Raw genomic sequence first — 21,694 nt, forward strand, 5'->3', positions numbered from 1 at the left:
CCTCCGGTTCTGGTGTGACCTTGAAAAGATATGCCAGAATTTAGGTTGGCTAGAAGCTGCGATTTCAGGCCTGATATCTGATAAGGCTTCCATAGATTGCAGTTTTCTCAATAGCAAAGCTATATTTCAAGGAGCCATCTCTGTCAGAATCTTCCTAAAGGCTATTTGGCGTTTTGGATGCCCACGTGTTGGTACCCTCCACTAAACACGCCTCCTTTATGTAAATTGTGCAGAGGCTCGGATGGCGGTGTACAAATGCCAGTAAGATTTGCCAGGGCAAGTCACATTTTTGATTGCACAAGAAATTGGATGATCCTATAGCCTTCCCAAAATTATTCTGTGATCGGCAGTCGTCAAAGAATGCGATAGAAAGGGAGGGGACTCTAAAAATGTCTTGCCTCTGCAAAGAACCAGAACCAGCCAGGAACTCGATTCTAGCAGAATTCCACCCAGTTCCATCGAGTGGGTGTACTGGGTGGTTTCTTTTTTCGTAAAGAAGCTTCCTAGGAGGGGCGCTGGTCCATTAAGGGATGGGGTGGGAGTGGGGGAGGCGGCGGCAGCGGCAGCGGTTTCATAGGCACCAGAAGCCCCTGCTTGAAGGCACCAAGCAGCCGATCCTTTAGGGATGAACGAACTCTGTGGGGCGCTTAACAGAGACAAACAGGTCGGTGGCTTGCACCCGGAGACTAGATGCCTGGCTTGCGCCCGGAGACTAGATGCCAGGCAAGCGCGTGCGGGGCCGCGCGTTCCCAAACCTCAGAAGCTGGAGGCTTGGGGGCAGGAAAGGGCCAGGCTGTGGGGCGGGCTCTGGGGAGGAGGCGGGTCTAGGGGCGGGTCTTGCTCCTGCGGCGCTAGTCCGCTCCTGCAGGGTTTTTAATCCCCTTCTAGCAATCCAAGGAGCTGAGAGCAGTTGCCTTTACATGGCCCCGACGGGAGGGACGCTGGCTGGGGTGGCTGCCCCCGGCGTGTGCCCTAACTGAGCCTCGCGTCCTAGGTGTGGACTCTCCAACCTTATCCTGAGTTTCCCTCCGACCGCTTTTCCCGGGAGGATATGACCGACTAGCTCTCCGCGCAAGGATTGGGATTTGCTTGGGATTTTCTTCATGGAAGCGATGTCCCCCCAGCAGGAGACTCTGGGGGGGCAGCCAGGGCGCTCCTCTTCTCTGACTGGGGAGTCCAGGATTGTGGGCGACACAGAGAGCAAGAAGGTGAGGACTTTTCCCCTTAGATTTGCCCTGTCCTCTGTACCTTCTCTGCGCCCCGCAGGAAAAGCTCCCACTGAAGCCCTGTGCCTGAGCTGAGGAGCCCCAGACTTTTTATCGCTAAGGATGATAACCCCAGACTCCCAGCATGGGGAGCCCTCTATGTTCTGTTTGCCTTCTCCAGCTGCCTTGATCCAAGACCGTTTTTTGTTTGTTTGTTTGTTTGTTTTTATCATGGTATCACCTCTTCCCCCCCCCCCCCCACCTTCTGCATCCTTTAGGAAAGGTTCGCTTCCTTACTCCCTCCCTTAGCCTTTTTCACCCATATTCCAAGTCCCTTCTCCTATTTTAGACAGCTTGCACAGATCTTCTTTCAAACCCCACCTCTCTCCTTCATCCTCTGCTCAGATCGGAGTTCCGTCTCCGAACCCTATATTCAGGGGTGTGAGCTCTTGCAATTAGTGGGGGGGGGGGGGTGAAGAGGGGTAGGAGGCATCTCTTCTCTCCAGGGACCTGCAAGGCTTCATACCTCCTGGGGTCACCCTTCGCAAAGCGTGATTCTCTAATTGCGGTCAGCTCTTAGGTTTCTCAGTCTACTAATCTGCTTCTCCGCAGCTCCCCACCCTCCTCCCCCCCAGCTAAACAATGTGTTTCCTCCCAAAACTGCTGCTTGAGCTAAAGAGAGTTGGCTTAGGTATTTGATCCCTTCTCCATTTCTTTACCTTGACAGGGTTGTATATCTTCTGTAATGTGTTATTATTAGTTTCCACTGCTTCCCCACCCCATGGGGTCCGGTGCAGCCCTGAGCTAGTATCTCAACTAGGAAGTAGGGTCGGTGGGCTATAAGGGTGTTGTTTCGAGAGCCAGCCGTGGCCACAACAACCGTGGTTTGGTGGAGGAGTCAGAATTGTTTCTCTGGGCTGTTGTTGAGTGTTGTAGATGACCCGAGGCATTAATTGGGGGTGACTTCCGCTGCCCTTCACCTTGTTCTTTTGGGTCTCCAGCCCCTCGTCTCTATATCAGAGAAGGTATCCGTGGAGTGAAGAAGCTTTCTCCTGCAGATCTGGGAAGGTAGGCGCGTGAGTGCTAGAGTCGGGGGCAGTGTGAGTGTCAAGGCTGACTGGAGGACGGGAGGAGAAGCGTAGAACAAGTTGTAGCTTTTCATTCCGATAAACATAGTTGCGGTGCAGCCGGATCATTTCTGATCTGTCATATTCACCTGGAACCGTTCCCAAAGCAAGTGCATTTTAACTCGACCTTCTCGGTTAATGCTCGCTAGACTTTCCAGGAGATTATTGAGTTCTTTCTTCGCCGCGCCTGCTTTTCAGACGTACTAAACCATCCCGTCGTTTGGGCATTCTAGTTTTAGAATCCAGCTTCCTGGGGGACCAGTCGAGATAATGATCATGTTAATAACTCTAACCCGCAGTGATAGTAATAATAGTTCTCATTTAGATAGCGTTTTAAGCTCTGTTAGAGGTGAGGAGCGATCTCCTTAAATAAAATCCTTCAGAAATTGTATGAATACCACTAGTGCCTAAGGGGATTACGTAGACAACCCTGCCTGTCCAGAGCTGGCTGTCCTTCATAAATCTTCCCCAACAGGGTTGCTTAGCTTGGCAGGAGAGCTTCTTTAGAGAGGGCTGAATTCGTTTTCCCTCTTGACTGGGTGCAAAGGTGACTTGCGACCCCTTCTCTGCCCATTGGAATAAAAGGGCTGTGGTGCAAAGGCATTTGCTAAGCCCCATAAGGACTGTCTAGATTCTGGGCTGTCTAGATTCCCGGGATTGTGTGACTGCAACCCGGGACCTTGGCTCCTTGTCAAAGAGCATTTCATGAAGATGATGGAGTATATATCCTGTAATGCCGGTTCATCTCTGGCGGTGAGGACTTCTGGCTGTGTGTGTGTGTTTGTTTATGGGGGTGTGGGGTGGGTGCTAATAAGTCTTGGTCTTCCCAAAGGAAATGCCCCCCAGCCTTGGGAATTAGTGGCAAGAAGACCTAGATTAAGACTCCTTCAAGTTTGTTATCCAACTGAGTGACCTTGGATAAATTATTTCGCCATTCCATACCTCAGGTTCCTCATTTCTGAAACGAGGGGGGTGGGACTTCAAGGTCCAGGACAACTGCCAATGTCCCTCTCAGCTAAATCCGATGATTATATGAAATAAGTAAACAACAGACTTTCATCAAGTGGGGCCTGGGAATAACTTTGCCAAATGTAAAATTGGCTAGTCATTTGGTAATCAGGTGTTTCAGTTCAGGAAATAAAAGTAGTGAGAAATTCTGGAGGCAGCATGGAACTGTGGCACTTGAGTGCACTGTCTCTTGATTCATAGTCAGGATTCAAATTCCACCTCTAATGCTTATTACCTATATGACCTTGGGCAAGTCACACCTGGCTAACCTCCCTGGCTTCCTGTAATAAAATGAGACAAATGGACAAGATGAGCTCTCTGGTCCCTTCTGGCTGATCCTATATTCTATATATTTTTTTCCTTGCCATAATGACTAAGGAGTGTTAAGTATGCCTCAAAGGGAAAAATAAGCCTTTAAAGAGTATCTTTATAATTTATCATTATTCTTACTCAAATAAAGGAAAGTCTCCTTTTACCTTTTTCCATATGCTTTTAAAATCTGCTTTGCCTTTTTCTTAAGGCATTGAGCTCCCTCCTTAAATGGGCAGGCACATCACTGGACTCTTACTTGCTCCCTATTCCCATCTCTCTTTTTTTCTTATCTTTTTTCAAAAGGAAGTAATTTTGAATGACTAGGCCATTTCTAATAGTAACAAACTTACTTATCCTAAATTTGTATTTGAAAGAGAACTGTTTTAATTGGAGTTGGTTTTATCTGCAGAGTTGTAGACAATTTAATGAATAGTAATGAGAATAATTGTGTGATTATTATAGTGAGTGTTTATTATATATATATATATATATTTATATATATTATAGTAAGTGTTTGTCTTAGATGTATAGATCAGGGAAAGCAACAGTAAAGACTAGTGTCCAAGAAGAGCACTGATCTGGGAGGCAAGAGGCCCGAGTCCTTTGCCTACCTCTGGTTAGTTGTATTACCTTAGGCAAGTCCCCAAACCCCTAGATTTCAGTTTCTTTATCCCTAAAATGAAGGGTTTGAACTAGATTATTTCTGAAGCCATAAGTTTCATAGTCTAAATCAGATTCATCTAGCCCAACCTTTAAAATCATTAGATGTGACCTTGGATACCACTGAGAATAGTGGCACAGGTAGGTTGCCTAAGAAAAGTCCAAAGTGTTTTTAGAATGTGGCTGTTGTTGGAATAGTACAGTGTCTGGTACAGAGAACAGTGAATGCCTGAAGAATTAAGAGTCTTCTAAAAAAAAATAAATAAAAATCTAAATAGATTCCTTAGAAGGTAACATTAATATGACTACAAAAATTCATAGGATAATAGATCATAGAAAGGAAGGCACCTTTGATTGCTGTTCAGTCATTTCAGTCATGATCGATTCTTCATGACCCCATTTGGGGTTTTCTTGAGTGACTAGAGAGACTTGCCTTTTCCTTCTCCAACACATTGTACAGAAGAGGAAACTGAGGCTAATGGGGTTAAATGACTTTCCCAAGTTCACACAGCTAGTAAGTAACCTTAGAAACCATTTAATAATATTCTCTCATTTTACTGTTGAGAAAACCAAGGTAATAAAAACTTAACTTGTCCAGTGTCACAGTAGTAGTAGAAGCAGAATTTGAACCTGGTTACTCTTACAACAACCGTAGCACATTCTAATATCCAGGGCCATATAGTGCCTCTCCTTATATTTTAGTTATACTTCATATAATAATAATAATAGCTAGCATTTATATAGGGTGTTAAGATTTAGAAATCACTTTAGATATATACTTTACTTATATTGCACATGTGTAAAATATCACTAGATAGATCACTGAATCTAGGGCTAAGGAGACCTGGGTAAAAATTCAGCTTCAGACACTTATTTGTGTGATCTTGGACAAGTAAATTAACCTCTGTTTGTCTTAATCCACTGGAGGAGGAAATGGCAAACCATTCTACTATCTTTGCCAAGAAAACCCCATGGACAGAGAGTATGGTTCATTGGAGAGTTGGACATGACTGAACAAAAACAGTGCTTAATACTTCATTTAATCCTTACAACAGCTCTATGAATTCCCATTTTACAGATAAGAAAACTGATATTTTCCTAGGGTCACAAAGCTAGTGTTTAGGGAAGCGAAGTAGCCCAGTGGTTAGAGTGCCAGGCCTTGAGTCAGGAGGACCTGGGTTCAAATCTGGATTCAAACACTTCCTTACTTGTATGACCTATCATACGAATCACTTAACCCCCTTTCCCTAGCCTTTGCCCTTCTGCCTTAGAGTTGTTATGAAGATAGAAAGTAAAGATTAAAAAAAAAAAAGCTAGTGTTTGTGGTGTGTTTTGAACTTGGGTCTAACTCTGCAGGTCCCATGTTTTGTCCATTGCACCACCCAGCTGCTTACCTCATTCCCAGAGTCTTGTCAGGGTCCATGAGATTTGGTGTCAGAGTTTGGGATTTGAATCTCAACTCTGTCATTAGCTTTGTGAACTTGGGCTAGTGACTTGAAGGCCTCTCTGGGATTCAGTGACCTAATCTTTAAACCAGGATATAAGAATACCCACAACTCCTGCCTATCTTATAGGTTTGTTGTGAGGAAAGGGCTTGGCAAGCTTTAGTTGTTGAGAGTACCCAGGGAAGTCCCCAAGTCTGGACTCTGCAATTATGCTCTGAAATTACATGGAGAAGTCAATTTCGAACCAGTTCCTCCTGAGGAGGCTTTGTGTTCGACTTCAAAACAATCTGAATCCTGACCTGGCAGTGTTGATTGAAAGCCAGTCATTTTTCTTTCTCTTTTTGTTTTTCAAGGAGGTAGGGGAAGACAGCCAAGCCAAAAATGATGCTAAAATAGCTCTAACATTTTGAAAGCTGAATAAATCTACTAGCAGCAAAAGGAGATCTAAATGTAGCAGCTGCAATTGCACCCTTTATTTCTGATTTTTCTGCCAACACTTTCCAAATCAAAATGTGTCTGGAAGCATGTACTGCTGGAATTCCCCTAGATCCAGGTTTGACCTTGTGTGCTTCTTCTTTGCATGGCACTGACCATCTAGGAAGGTAAGAGTAGAATTTGTTATTTGTTCACTACTCTGAGAAAAGCTATATGTGTGGCTCTGAGGGAATGATACCAAAGAATGTAAAGAAACTACCTACTCTGCTTTCTAGTAGCATCATGCTAGGCAAGTTACTTGCTTCTTTAACTGTAAAATGAAGATAATTATAGCACCTTCCCCCCAGGGTGTTGTGAGCAGTAAATGAGATAATATGAGCACGTAGCACATAGTAGGTAATCTTTTTTAACCCTTACCTTCTGTCTTAGAATCAATACTGTGTATTGGTTCCCAGGCAAAAGAGTGGTAAGGGCTAGGCAATGGGGGTAAGTGACTTGCCCAGGGTCACATAGCTAAGAAGTGTCTGAGGTCAGATTTGAACCCAGGACCTCCCATATCTGGGCCTGGCTCTCAAGCTGCCACTTTGGTGATTTTCAAGACAGCCAAAAGCATCTGGCACATAGCGGATATGTGGTTCGGGGGGTTATCTCATATATCTTGCTTAGATTGCATAGGTGAAGAACACATGACATTGACCATCATTCTATATCCTGAAGGCACTGGTCACTGTTCTAATGGAAGGTTCTCCAGGGAAAATAGTAGGAGAAGCATTGAACAAATTGTAGTTTTTCACTTGGACAACTAGATTGCGACATGATCTATAATTCTATAGAAGGGCAGCCTTACCTTCTCAGCAGAGTAAGTCTAAGTAATTTTAAACTGCACTAAGACTTTTGGGACACCCTGTATCTACACATCTCTCTAGGTCTAGAAGACTGTGTATGCATTTCTATATCCTCTCATCTTGTGTATAGGTAATCAGGACAGTCAATAAATGTCCATCAATTGATGACATTTAATGAGTACTTGACTGGGTTGGTATTTGGGGAGGAGAGAGAGACTGTATTACAAAAATAAATATATTTTGGGGGGATAGAAAACAATTGCATGTGGAAATATATCAAGACAACTGTCGTACAGTAGAAAGAATTGAATTAGGAAGAGGCCTTGGTTTCTAACCTAATTTGTTGCTAATTACTTCTGTGATTTTGAGCAAAGACCTTCCCTTCTGTGGGGTTTAATTTCCTCATTTATAAAATAAGAGAATCGAATTGGCTAGAAAACCTCTGAAGGCCTTCTAAGTGCTAACATGCCATGACTCTGCCTTTTAAAATATATGCAAATAAATAAAAAGTTAATTTGTTGTCAGAAAAGGAGATGAAGCCTGACGGGGAAGACAAGTTGTGAGGTAAAGCAGATGTGGGGCTGTTATAGGGGCAGAAGGAAAGAAGAAGCATTTATCTTCTTACTATGTGCCAGTCTCTGTGCCAAGTGCCTTACAACTATTATCTGATCCAAGCACTGTGTTAAGGGCTTTTTACAAATATTATCAGATTTCATCTTTATAATCACAAAGGTTCAATGACTTGTCCAGGGTCACATAGCTAGAGTAAGGATGAGGTCACATTTGAACTCAGGTCTTCCCAACTCCAGGGCCAGCATTTTTAGTCCACTGGGCTAGCCAAGGAAATACTCCTGCCTCTAAAGGAGAAAAGATTCTAAGGTAGAGCTTCACATAATAAGATAATTGTAGGTCATAGGGACATGAAGCCAATGGCCGTCTAGCCCAACTCATTTATTTTTACAGATGAGAAAATCGAGTTTTCGAGGATTAAGTGTCTTGCTCACAATTGTATGAGGAATCCTTGTTGGAGTTGGGATTCCCATTTGTGTTCTCATAGGTCTTCTGATGACTTGACTGTGAGCTCTTCAGTACGATTTGATGCTGTTGTTATACATACTGATTTCTTTCCGTAATTTATTTTCCATTGAGCAGCATGGGTTTGTTGAACATAGAACTGGCTAAGTCAGCAAGACAGGTAAAAGTCCCTCCTGAGGGGCACTGGCTGGGTGACCCTGGGCAAATCATGCAGTTCTAATTGCCCAGAGCCTAACACTGACTGTACAGAAAGTAGAGAAAGTGCTAAAGGAAGGAATTTCTTCACTTGAGTTTCCAACTCCATTAAAATGGTATGTTGGAGGACTTATCCCTCACAGTAAGGCAACCCACCTCCCCAATACTTGGAACTTACTTCTTCTTTATCTTTCAGAACTATAGGGTCATATATTTAAAGTTGGAAGGAAGAGATGACATCATCTAAACCCTTCATTTTACAGATAAGGAAACTGAGACAGAGAGACAAAATGACTCACCCAAGAAAAGCAACAAAATTCGAACCCAGGTTCTGTGCCTCTAAACCTGGTGTTCTTTTCACGACCTTACCATATTGCCTGCCTTTTCTCTTCCTTTAAGATTCCCTCTAGACATTTCAAGTGAAAGTATTCTTTCCCTTTCAAATTTTTCTATGGTACTTTGTCTGAATTTTTCCTTTGACCTGATACCCTGACTTCCTGATTATCTGTGTATGCCTCATGTGACCCTTGGCTAGAATGTAAGGTTCTGGACTGAAAACCTGCTGTTACTCTTAGCCTTTAACACCCTGATTTGCCCAGGGGGTGTTTAAAGTATCATCATGTTTAATTAGTATATTAGTAGAAAATGCTTTAAAAAAATTATTTATTTCTGTGCTTAGTTTGTAATGTCTTATTTTTTTTCCCCATTTACATTCAAAAACCACTTTAGGCATTTGTTTTCTACCATTTTGACATCCACATTCTTACTGTCCCTCCATCCCTCCCCATCCCTGAGACAGACAGCAAGCAATTAGTAGCAAATACTCTTGAGAAGGCAGCGTGCTACAGGTCAGCCAGGGGAGACCTAAGTTCAAATCCCAGCTCTGACATGTTACTTGTGGTCCTTATTTTCCTAGTTTGTGATAAGCATATAATGAGGTAATGTATGGAAAATTGCTTTGCCACCTTTAAAGTCTGATATGAATGTCAGCAATGATTTTTACTTGCTTTTCTGATTGATTTTTGCCCACTGCAGTATCCATGTATCTGTCTCCCCTGCTTTAAAAAAGCAATTCCTTTTGGGGTGGCCAGCTAGCCTGGTTTCCTTAATGATATTGCCATCTTGTTTGCTGCCAGAACACTTTACACATTTTCCAGATTTATCACAGTAGGCCCCAAATGCACAAATTCAGGGGACTGTACTTGACCATTATATGTGTGGGCACATGGAATCACACGTTTCCAAGAAATCTGCTATGGTGCCTGCACGTGGGAAATAGCTCTACATTTTTCTTCTCATGTCAGATCTTTTATTCTGACTCGAGGAAGAAGCTCTCGTTGCCAGAATTGTTATAACTTTTAATGAGAGCACAATGGTGATTTATTTATTAGCTCAAGGAAAGGGAAATAATTTATTGTTCTCAAAAGGTTGTGGATTGCGGAACAGAGAAATCTGTGGGATTTTTCCATGATGACAGTTATGGGAAATGTCTGTAATACATTTGTGCAATTAGATAAGACAGGGTGGTATAGCAGGAGAGCACTGATTCTAAGCCCTGGAATCTCAACTTGCTACCTGTGTGGCCTTGGCCATCCTCAAGCTTTCTGGTCTTTAATATCTACGTCTTCAGAATGGTGGTAGTTATACTTAAGCTGCTGCAGTCTCTGACTGAGATGTTAAACATTAAATAAAATTCCCTTTCCCTGGGGCAGAAGGGTTTAGTGGTATATATATTGGATGTGAGGCTTGAGGACTTATATTCTGACTCTGGAGCTGCTATTTACTAGCAGTGTACTTTAAGGCAAGTCATTTAATAACTCGGTGCCTCAGTTTCTTTAATTGTAAAATGAAGACAATAATACTCATACTGTTTATGTAATTGTGAGGCATAGATGAGACAGTACATGTGTATATAATATATCTCTTGGTAAATTAAAAGCTCTCTATCTATATAAGTAAAGAATAACAATAAATAGAAGAGTCAGAAATTTCCAAAATCAAATAGCAGTTGTGGGTCAGATACAAAAAATAGCTTGTTGCAGGGAATGCATATTGCGGTTACTCTGATAAACAATTCAATATAAAAGAGCAGCTTATCTTCTATTTCATTTCAACAACTCTCTATGTTTTGGGCTTTTTTTTAAACCTTATCTTCCATCTTAGAATCAATACTGTATATTGGTTCTAAGGCAGAAGAGCAGTAAGGACTAGGTAATGGAGGTTAAGTGACTTGTCCAGGGTCACAGCTAGGAAGTCACTGAGCCATCTAGATGCCCCCTATAGTTTGGTTTTGGTGAAAAATCTTATCTAAATAGTTACTGGCATTCACCTAGCACTTTGAAGTTCTCAAAATGCTTGATATAGATAGATAAATAGATGAATTATCATAGCCCTGAGAGTATTGTTATCCTACTTTTACAGACAAGGAAACTGAGACTTAAGAGAGATCAAATCAAATGTCTTGTCCATGGCCTCAAAACTAGAGACTTGAAATCTTCCTGAAAACAAGTCCAGAACATGAGTGGTAGTTAGGAGAGGTGAGAGAGTTAATATTCAACTAAGGGAAGATGATGCAAGTGAATACATCTGTCCAACGAAAAAAATGAAATCTAATCCTAGAAATCTAATCATAGAATTTTAAAGTTATGAGTTGCCTCTAACTAACAACCTCTACCTGAGTAATAGCTCTTTTTATGGATTCTCCCCATCAGGTAGGCAAAATTTTATTTCAAAACCTTCAGTGAGGAGAACATACTTCTTGGTACTGAGGCACACAATCTCATTTTTGGACACCTCTAAGTTTTAGGCAGTTTTCCTTTACATGAACAAAATTCACCACCTTGTACTTTCTGCACATGGATCCTGATTCTATCCTATGGGCCAAGACAAACCATGATGTAGATGTTCTTCAGGATACCTTCCCCTTCATCCAAAACCTAGATGCCTCAGATTCTGCATCAGAGGCATGTCAGATCATAAATTGAGAGTTGAAAGGGATCTTAGAGGCCAACTAGTGCAACCCTGCTATTTTATGAATGCAAAGTACAGTCCAGAAAGGGAAATTTCTTTATCAAAAACTGGGGGCACTGCATAGATTACTTTTGAGGGACAGTAGTAGCCTAAGGTGTCCTAGAATCTAAAGTGAACGTTTTGTCTTAGAATCATTTATAGGTATGGAAACTGAGTCACAAAGAAGTTGAGTGAATGGCTCAAGTGGGGTCATAGCTTTTAGAAGCTAGAGTTGACCTTAGGGGAATCCTATGTGGGACTTTGAGAAAATACCATTGGATCAGGCAACATTAGCTGAGTAGGTTGCTAGTTTTGTGTTGCTACCATTAATTACCAGTAGTCAAATACTTTAATTTCTTTAAGAGTTAGTTTCCTCCAATGAAGAATAAAGCTATATCACTACCTGACCTAAGGATTGCTTCTAGCTGAGAGACCTATGATTTCCTAAGAATCCTTGGGGGAAGGGGAGGGACAGGGAATTTCATTGTGGCCACCATGTTGGATTTGGTGTCAGAAGACCGGATTCCAATTCCAATTTTCCCTCTTATTACTTTTGTAACCTTAAGCTAGTCACTCACCAAGGTCCCATAGATTCAAGCAATCTATGATGGTAGGAAATTTCTCTCTGGGGTAAATTTTATATGCCCTTTCCTCCCTTCTCCATCTTTCCAATATGTGACAAAAGTGGGACCTGAATTCAGAACCACTAGGAATCATTTCCCCTATACCTTATTGATTTCCTGACAAATGAAACCTAGAGTAAACACCATATATGGTAGCCACTGTGATAGAGCTTTTTAGAGTGATTTAAATGGGGAAGGTCTTCAGTGTTAACTTTATGGTAGACTTAGTTGTATAGTGTCAGAGTATAGAGTGTAAGGGCTTAGTGTTTGTGGAATGTTCAGGAGGCCAAAAGGCTGGAATGTGGCCTTACAGAAGGGGCAGAGGTTATGGTTCTATTCCCACTGCCAGCAATAGTTCTGGTGGAGGACGAGAGCCCAATCCATTGATATTTTTTGTTTTTTTGTCTCCTCTAATCTTAGCAGAGAAAGAAATGGCAAACTACTCCAGTGTCTTTGTCAAGAAAACCCCATATGGGGTTAGGAAGAGTAGGATGAAACTGAAATGACTGAACAACAACAATCCTAGTACAAAGAAAACAAATGATCACCCCAAAGCAGAAATAGCTCAGTGTGTCAGTCAGTGGTGTTCTAATCTCATGATGGCAGAAATCTATTTTGTAACCTAGTCAAGATAAGTGCACAAGTATTGTTTAAGGGCTGACTGTTTGCTAAGCACTGTGCTAAAAGCTGAGGGTTGCACACACAAAAAAGTGAAATTGGGTTGCCTGTGCTTAAGGAGCTAACATTCTGACAGAGGAGACAACAAGCCAGCAATCATGTCCATACAAATAATATACAGAGTAAAGTGGAGGGCAGATCTCAGAAGGAAAACCCTAGCATTGATGGAGACCAGAAGGAGCCTAATGGAAAAGATGAGATTTAAACTGAGACTTGGAAGAAACCAAAGAAGTTGACCTGTTTCCTTGCCAAATAAATATGTGGGTCTCAAAAATGGAACATGAGAGCAGACTTGGACTTCTATCTTTTAGAAGTCTGCCTAAGTTACCTGCTTTGTAGCCTAGACACCCTTTCCTCTTTACTATTCAGTAGGGAAACCACTCCTTACTCAGAAGAGTATCTTGCTTTTTCCGTTCCTCTACCTTTCCAGCTTTTCACTCTTTTGCTTACCAGACATAGGCAGGAGATATCAGATCCAAATTCAGATATTATTGACCTATTTTATTCTAATTAGAGCTAATTAAAAGTGTGATGAGCTATCACTGAATGTAATTTCTTTTTTCACTGGAGGTCTTCAAGCAGAGAGACTGGATTATTGCATGACGGGGTGATGTCATAGAGGGCACTCTTGGTCAGTTAAAGGTTAGAAGAGATGGCCTTTGTGGCTCCTTCTAAATCTTGGATTCTGTGGTTTTATGATTCCAGGAAGAATAGAAACACCTTGAGGGCAGGGACTGTTTCTTTTCTGTCTTTGTGTCCCTATTACCTAAAGCAATCAGTGCTTCAGTCACACTAGGGACAAGCACATCTAAATACTTGTTGACTTCAACTTTTGTTAATGTTGCCAGGAAGCATATGAATTTTCATAGTTCTATGGGTCTTAGGATTTATAATTGCTTACCTATGGCTTTTTCCTCTTACATTCAAGGAAAGCCAGTTATGAAGCATAATCCTTTTATAAGGGGAATGAGAGAAGCACCCTCCTGGGTTAATCAGGAGAGCTTAACTGGGTAGTCTAATTAATAGTGTTTATATAATATATAACAGCAATAGTAGAGTGTAAGACTCTTGACATTACTTTATATAGGAGGGAAAAAGCTGAGGTTCTAAAATGATATGCCATTATCCCATGGAAAGAGGACATTGGTGACGGGTCACACTTTGGAGGTATTTTAACCTCAGAAGAGAACTTATACCCTATGCTGTGACCTTTACTGTATACACACAGCATCTGCTTTGTTTGGATTGGCTAATAAACTCTGGGTAGGACACTATCACTAGTAAAAGAAGCTACCCACTAATCACTCACTAATCTGCCCACTATCTAAGGTGTCAGTTTAGCAAGTAATCAAAACCTTGTTGAGATAATTGAGCCAGAATCATGGAGCAAGGTTATAAAAAAATCCAGTTATCTTCTTTTAAATCCAGTGACTTGCTATTTAAGTGCCTTTACAAATAGTTTAAAGGCTTACATATATACATATATATATATATATTTAAGTGGAAGAAATCATTAGTTTGTTTATTGTCCACTAATTATATGGTCTAGCCACAGATGGATGGTGTAACTTTAAAAAATAACAGGAAACATTGGGTTAGTGGCTAGAAGCCTGCTGGAGTTGGGGTCATCAAGTTCTTAATTGGAATATGGCCTCAGGTTCTTACTAGCTGTGTATCCCAAGACAAATTGGGCAACCTCTCAAGAATCTTAGTTTCCTCATCTGATAAAATGGAGCTAATAATAGCACCTACTTAGAGAGTTGTTGCAAAACCAGCAGATGATAATATACAAGATGCCCCAAAAGTCTTAGTGTAGTTATAAATGAAAACTTACATTGATTAAGACTTTTGGGACATCCTGTATGTAAAGCATTTTGCTCACCTGAGAATTTCTATATAAATGCTACTTATGAGTGGCATTAATATTGCCCAGCTACTTTTTCAAACTGGACTAACAAAGAAATAAATGGATTTGTGTTTGTTTTTTAAAGAAAAATCCTCTTTGAAGTGTAAAAATGTCGATCAATCTTGAGACTGTCACAGTGAAATAGAAGCCCTGGTAGATCATACACAGCACTATCTTTCTCTAGTGCTAATCTGAATATTTCTAATTTTTTTACACTCTTACCATCCATCTTAGAATTAATACTATGTATTGGTTCTAAGGCAGAAGAACAATAAGGACTAGGCAATGGGTTAGGTAACTTGCCCAGGGTCACATAGCCAAGAAGTATCTGAAGCCATATTTGAACCCAGCACCTCCTGTCTCTAGACCTTCTCAATACACTGAGCCACTTAGTTACCCCCAACTTCTAGTGTTTTTAGTAGGACATCATTGTAAAAAGATAATGAATTCTATTCTAAAATTCTTTTGGCTGAAAGCCCTTGGCCTTTTATTCCAACCCCCTCATTTTACAACTGAGGAAACTGAGGCCTGGGAAGATTAAGTTGACTCACCAAAAGACTCAGAGATAGAAGTATCAGTGATGAAATTTGTTAAACTATGGAACCAAGAAAGCCCATAATCAGCAAGCATCTGGTTCATGGCTGCCAGTTTATTTATTAAGCAGTATAATTAAGATCTAACTCTAGTTTTCCCCTCCCTCAGATGAAATACTATGAACCAAGGGTTGCCAATGAAAGCATATCCTCAACCTGTCCTGACATGTTCTCTTATATAAATCAGTATAGGAATCAATAATCTCCATCTATTTCCACATATCATATTTCTAGTGGTTGTCACAAACAAGAAAATCCTGGCATATCATTGGCTATTTAGACAAGAAGCAGATTGAATTGGTAATGTTGCTTTGGAGACTGTGATTAGTACCCCAACTTTCTACACTTTGTGCATCTTTTGGAGGGAGATTATTAATATCAGTTCTGTTTACTAAGCACTCCACAGTATGCCATTCTTGAGACTTGGTCCCTGGAGGTACTTTCAGACCAAAGGAATGTTATGCATTTTGAAAGTTGTGAATTGTCCACTTACAATTCACTTGGATATTATACTTGGCAGGAATCAACCTAGTGTAGTGGCTAAAGAGCTGGGATTTGGTGTTGGGGTGACCCGAGTTCAAGACCGCTCTACTGTCATGCTGCCTGTGTGACTCTGGGGAAATTACTTAACCTCATAGACTCCTCACAATTCTCTTAACAGAATAAGTTGAAGAACATTTACTATAGAGTAAGTCTCCTTACTCAGTAACTCCCTAAAATCATTGAAATCACAGAACAAAGAAAAAATTATTATATCCAGATAATTATATATTTTCAACACATATTAATCACATAAAATATTACATATTTATCCCATATCTTCTATTGTTTAGCCATTTCAATATTTAAATATCTTAGTCATTTCCTAAGAGTAAATGTTTTGAGAAAATGGCAGAATCAGATATAAATGCAATTGACCTTGGAGTAAATACTGATCAGAAATGGAAACCTGTTGATAAATGGCGTCACACTGCTTGGGTTGAGAGTTTAGATGAACATCTGAGGTCAGAAGAGCAGTTATGTGTGATAGAACTCAAAGCACAAATAATAAGTCCAGAATCCAGGACAGAAGAAATAGGGATTTCCAGCGAGTTGTTTAAATTTCCTCATCTGTAAAAAGGGGATAATATTTGCACTAACGCTCTAACAGGTTTGGTATGAGGAAAGCACTTTGTTAAAGTATTACATAAAGGTTGACTGTTAGCTATTATTGATTGGTATTACAAAGTGTATGATGAGTGCCAAATCAGTGGACCTGACATAAGAAGTACTAATAATAAACAGTAAAATAACTGATCAGAAGCACAAGAAATTAATGTCACAGCTAGATAGCCCAGTAGATAGAGCACTGGGCTTGGAATCAGGAAGATTCATCTTCCCAAGTCCAAATCAAGCCTCAGACACTTGATAAGCTGTGTGACCCTGGGAAAGTCACTTCACCTTGTTTGTTCCAGTTCCTCATCTGTAAAATGAGCTGGAGAAGGAAATGGCAAACCCCTCCAGTACCCTTGCCAAGAAAATTCAAAATGGCTCATGGAGGGCTGGACATCATTGAAATGACTCAGCAACAACAAGAAGCTGGGTCTTCCAAAAGATGATATAGATAAGTTGAATGGAGAAGAAAGAGATGGGGGGAAGGGGAGGGAGGTATGTATACTATAAACAAAAGTTTGGAGTAGGACTTCACAGCATAATTATTACTCCTCTAAAATATATATATGCATATGCATATATATATGTGTATATATATATATATATGTATATATATATATATATTTGAAACAGCAGATCAGGACCTAGAACCTAGGCAACAAGAGTCAAACCAGAAAGAGACATATGTAAGAGCCAGAAATCTACGGATCAGTAATGATTCTGCAGATTAATAGTGATCACCCTGAGTCTATTATCCCTTGGTCAAGAGTTGGGAAGCATAGTTCATCATTAATCCTTTTGGGTCATAGTGGTTTAAAAAAAAATTTTTTTTAAACCCTTGCCATCCATCTTAGAATCAGTGCTATATTTTGGTTCTAAGGCAGAGGAACAGTAAAGGCAATGGGGGTTAAGGGACTTACCCAGGGTCATATAGCTAAGAAGTGTTTGAGATTAGATTTGAACCCAGGACCTTCAGTCTCTAAGCCTAGCTCTCCGTCCCCTGCACCACCTAACTGTCCATCATGGTTGGTTCTTAAGTTAGATTGTAAGTTCCTATAAAGTTAGGAATGTATTTCTTTCCATTCTCTTGTAGCCTCCAGCTCAATTATGAGCATATAGTAGAGGTCAATAAAATCATGCTCAATTGAATTGAAAAGACTATTCTTATTGCTTTACAGTCTATGTGGTACTCACTTTTTTGGTTTGTTTCTCTCTAGAAAATGAAAACATTAGCAGAGAGGAGGAGGAGTGCTCCGTCCCTCATCCTTGACAAAGCCCTGCAGAAACGACCCAGTAGCAAGTGAGTCGAGTCTTTTTATTTCCTTTAAATATTCTTTGGAATTTTGATTTTTTTAAAAAGAGAATCAAAAATTTGTATGAAGAATTTAGTTCTCATGGGATTCACAATGGTTTCTGTATGTAACTATCCCTTTCTGGTCAGCAAAATTCTCTGTCTCAATGAAACTTGGAAAATTTGGATCTGTTTTGAGTTATGATAACACTATGCTTCCCTTCTATGAGTGCTGAGCACCAGGATGTATCAAATGAGATCACATATGTTTATACTGAAGAAGCTGAGTAGTGCAGTGACTAGAGTCCTGGTCCTGGAATCAGGGAGAACTGAGTTCAGATGCAGCCTTAGACACTTCCTCCAGCTATGTGTGACCTTGGTCTAGTCATCTAATCCTGTGGATCATTATCTTCTGTTGTGAAATGACTACATTGATCTAGGTTATATATCTAAAGTCCTTCCTAGCATGAGAATTCTCTGATTTTAGAAGAATGAATTTTAATCCCACACAGTTTGGGTTCAGCAGCTTACCTTGGCAGATGAGTGTCTTGAGTAAAGTTCAAATGCTACCTTTAGCCATGTGCCAGAGGCCATTAGAGTGGACTTAACTTTGTTTGGGGAATAGAGGAAACCAATGATCGGGTGGATTATCTTCCAAAAAGTTAGATGAAAGGATGTGTTTGGCATAATTGGATGAAAAATGAGGAAAATCTAGAATGGTGAAATATAGACACTTGCTGCCCTTCTGAAAAATTGTAGAGAAAACACATTTTTGTGAATTGAATTGACTTTGGAAAGAAGTAGGACACATATTCAGGAGACCCATAATTTGTTCATTTTTTTGAGTTCTAATCTTAACTTACCAGATTTGCTTAAAATTGCTGTTTTTCTGTAATTGGAACTTTAAGGCAGCACACCAATGCATGCCCTTCCTCCTCTTCACATGCACCTGAGGACATTTCTTACATGCCTCACCCCTGTGACCAGCAGCCCAGTGGAGGTGCTTCCTTTCATCCCATCTGTGGTAATGCAGGGGGCTCAAAGGTGACTTGAGGTTACAGTTTGGATATATAATCTCTAAAATGTTCACCATCATTGTTCTAGATTATGAATGGAATTTTAAATATCAAACCACACTGCCTATCCTTGTGCAGACATTGGCAGGACCGTTACTTCTTTGCTACTGTAATTAATTTGTGATTTTTGTTCATATGGACATCCCTTCCAAGGTAGGCTACTACCCCTTTTATGCCTTCTTATGCCATGCAGTTCTTATCCATGTCTTTCCATAAATTCTCCAAAGAGGAGTCAACTAGTTGGTTAAAGGATTTCTACCCTCTTTCAAAATTAATTTTTTTTTCAAAATTCTGGTAAGCAATGATTAAATGTTTACTGTGTCACTAGTCACTAGGTATCAGGGGAGCCAGGGTACCTTTCCAGTTAGTCATCCAATATCCCTTGTTCTCACTCATTGACTAGCTTGACCTCTTGTTCTTATATACATGTCCTTGGGAATTTCTTTTAGACCAGTTCTTGTATATATTGGTGGTGTGAATCAGCCTTCTTTGATATATCATGTGTCTTCTATTTTCCCTCTGAGGTACTTGTAATTCTGATTCTGCTGCTATCATTCAGGTTCATCTGCCAGCAGGACTGGAAGGATATTAATGTTAAAAGGATGGCCTTTGGGGACAGTTTTGGGTCACTGAAAACACTGCCCAAATTCTCAGATATGATTCAAGGAGTATTCTTCTTTCTTTTCTGTTCTGGGACTAGTTTACTGCCCATAAGCATATATTGTAGACTAAGTTGACAGACTCTGCCAGGCAATAGGCTTTTTCAACCATTCTGTTCTTAAGTGTGAATGGCTAGACTAGTTCCTTTGGCATTATTGTGGACTAAATGATATCAAGGAAACTTTGTAGTGTTTGAGGGTATGATGCACATTTGTAGAACAGCATCAGATGAATGTTGCCATTAATAAAGAATCTTCTTCTTTTAGAGTCTGTACAAGTCACCTTACGTGGTCTTGACAAACACCTTAAGTGTGTGTCTCCCATTTCTACTTTGCTTTATGTCAATCCTTAATGCCATTTATTGAACAGTTATGAACCTGTCTAGCGATGAGCATGGGGTATCTAAATGGTTCAGTGAATAGAGTGCCAGGCCAGGAGTCAGGAAGAACACTCCAGTATCTTTGCCAAGAAAACTCCAAATGAAGTCATGAAGAGTTGGACACAACTGAAACAACTGAGTAACAAAAGATTAGCATAAGACCCAGTTAGTGAAATCATCTGGAGAGTAATTGTAAGTAATAGCAGGTGAATATCAAACAGACATGGAATATAAAAGGTCTGCCCGTCTTCTTTTTGTAGGGAATCTATTCTTTTCCCTATGGTAGTGGAACCACCACTCTTGGGCACTAATGCCATAATTATGCCCAATTATGTATGAAAAAGTATCACAATAGCTGCCACATAGTAGACCCTTAATAAATGCTCACTTGTTTGATGGATTGATGTAAGAAGAAGAAATTGTGAAGAACAGCTAGACCTATGAAACACGTGGGAGGGAAGCCTATTCTGGAAGTGACATAACTTTTAAAGGCACTTAGGGATTGATTCTTAATTGCTCTCAGAAGATTCCAAATGAAAGGAAAGGATCAAGATAATGCTTTTACTCAAAAAGAAAAAGGCATCCGTGCCTACTTACAGGGCTGGTTTTCTCATATCCATAAAATCTCTTGTGTGCTTTGAAGGTTTCCTTGATCACAGCATGAGAAACTAACAGTCTCTTGAGTTTTTCTATAGCAGATCACATCTTTATGGTCATATAAACAGTTAAGAGTTAGAAACAATGTAAGATCCTACTGTTTCTATTGTTTACTGATATTTAAAAAGCATTTAACTAACTAGAACAAAACATAACCTTGAAGGAATTCTCACATAAAGTATTTCCTTTATGTCTATTAAAATCAGATGTGACTTGGGACAGATATAATTACCTAAATTACACTGTTCTACTTTTGCTAAAACTGGCTCAATTATAAAGCTGCTCATAATTTGTGACTTTTTTAAAATGTGTGTATATGTAGATATACACACATACATAGGATAGATATACACACACTGAGGCAGATTGGTGATACAGTGGACAGAATGTTGAGCCTAGAGTCAGGAAGATTGGAGTTCAAATTTGACTTCAAATACTAACTGGGTGATCCTGGGCAAGTCACTTGCCCTGTTTGCCTCAGTTTCCTCATAGGTAAAATGAGGATAATAATAACACCGACTTCCCAGGGCTCTTGGGAGGATTGAATGAGTTAATAATTGTAAATGCTTAGCACAGCATCTGACACAAAGTAAGCACCATATAGTTAGCTATGATTATTATTACTATTATTATCATATTGTATATATATATATATATATATAAGTGTCTTTCAACTATTCCACATGCTTTGAGGTTGTCTAATGGATTACTTAGGGAAATATAAACTAGTTCTGTGTCATCTGAAGAACAACATAATGAAGAAGGTAATCTTGCTATCAAAATAATCATTTGATGCATTTTCAAAGCTAAATATATATTATTTTTGGATTATCTACTGAATTATCTGCACTAGTGCCTCCTCATTATTCATGTGGGCAAATGAGAATTAATTATATCTGATGTTTGGGCACCATCTGGACATTTAGGATAAGAGTATTTGGGAGACAATTTAGATTATAGGAGCATATATTTTGAATCACTGTGTCATAAATTTCTATCTTGGTTGGTGAGGGGAGACCTTAAACATCTTCTAGTCCAATTCCTTCATTTTACAGATGAATAAACTGAGGCTCAAAGGCTTTAAATGATTTACCTAGGATCATACAAGTATGAAGTGGCAGAGCTAGTATTAGAACTCAAGTTCCATCATTCCAAGTTCTAGATTGGCAGACAAGTGGAAAATGTCTGAGGTGACTGAGACTCCTTAGTGACTAGGAGAGTGGTGGTGTCATCAATAGAAACAGAGAAATTGGGGGAAAGACAGGTTTGGGGGAAGAGAACAAAAATGTAATTATGGACTTATTGAGTTTGAAGTAATGTAATGTAAAAATCCAGCTGGAATATGGAAATATGGGACTGGAATTGTGGGGAAAAGTTGGGTTGGCCAGGTCCATTGGGGAGTC

General features: G+C 40.0%; 1 protein-coding gene across 2 annotated transcripts in view; it reads left to right on the forward strand.

The window, feature by feature from the left end:
- The first annotated feature begins 234 nt into the window (after positions 1-234).
- Positions 235-21,694, forward strand: part of ARHGAP20 (Rho GTPase activating protein 20) — a 160,896-nt gene continuing 139,436 nt past the window's right edge. Inside the window, exons 1-3 of one of the 2 annotated variants that reach the window (XM_056794424.1) lie at positions 235-664; positions 995-1,208; positions 17,446-17,528. In XM_056794424.1, the coding sequence (XP_056650402.1) occupies positions 1,104-1,208; positions 17,446-17,528 (188 nt within the window). In that variant the 5' untranslated portion in view covers positions 235-664; positions 995-1,103. Of the gene's footprint in view, positions 1,209-17,445; positions 17,529-21,694 lie in introns of both variants that reach the window. The other variant, XM_001381378.4, reaches the window with a different exon arrangement.

The sequence above is a fragment of the Monodelphis domestica genome, chromosome 4 (genome assembly GCF_027887165.1).
Source record: "Monodelphis domestica isolate mMonDom1 chromosome 4, mMonDom1.pri, whole genome shotgun sequence".
Taxonomy (NCBI): Eukaryota; Metazoa; Chordata; class Mammalia; order Didelphimorphia; family Didelphidae; genus Monodelphis; species Monodelphis domestica.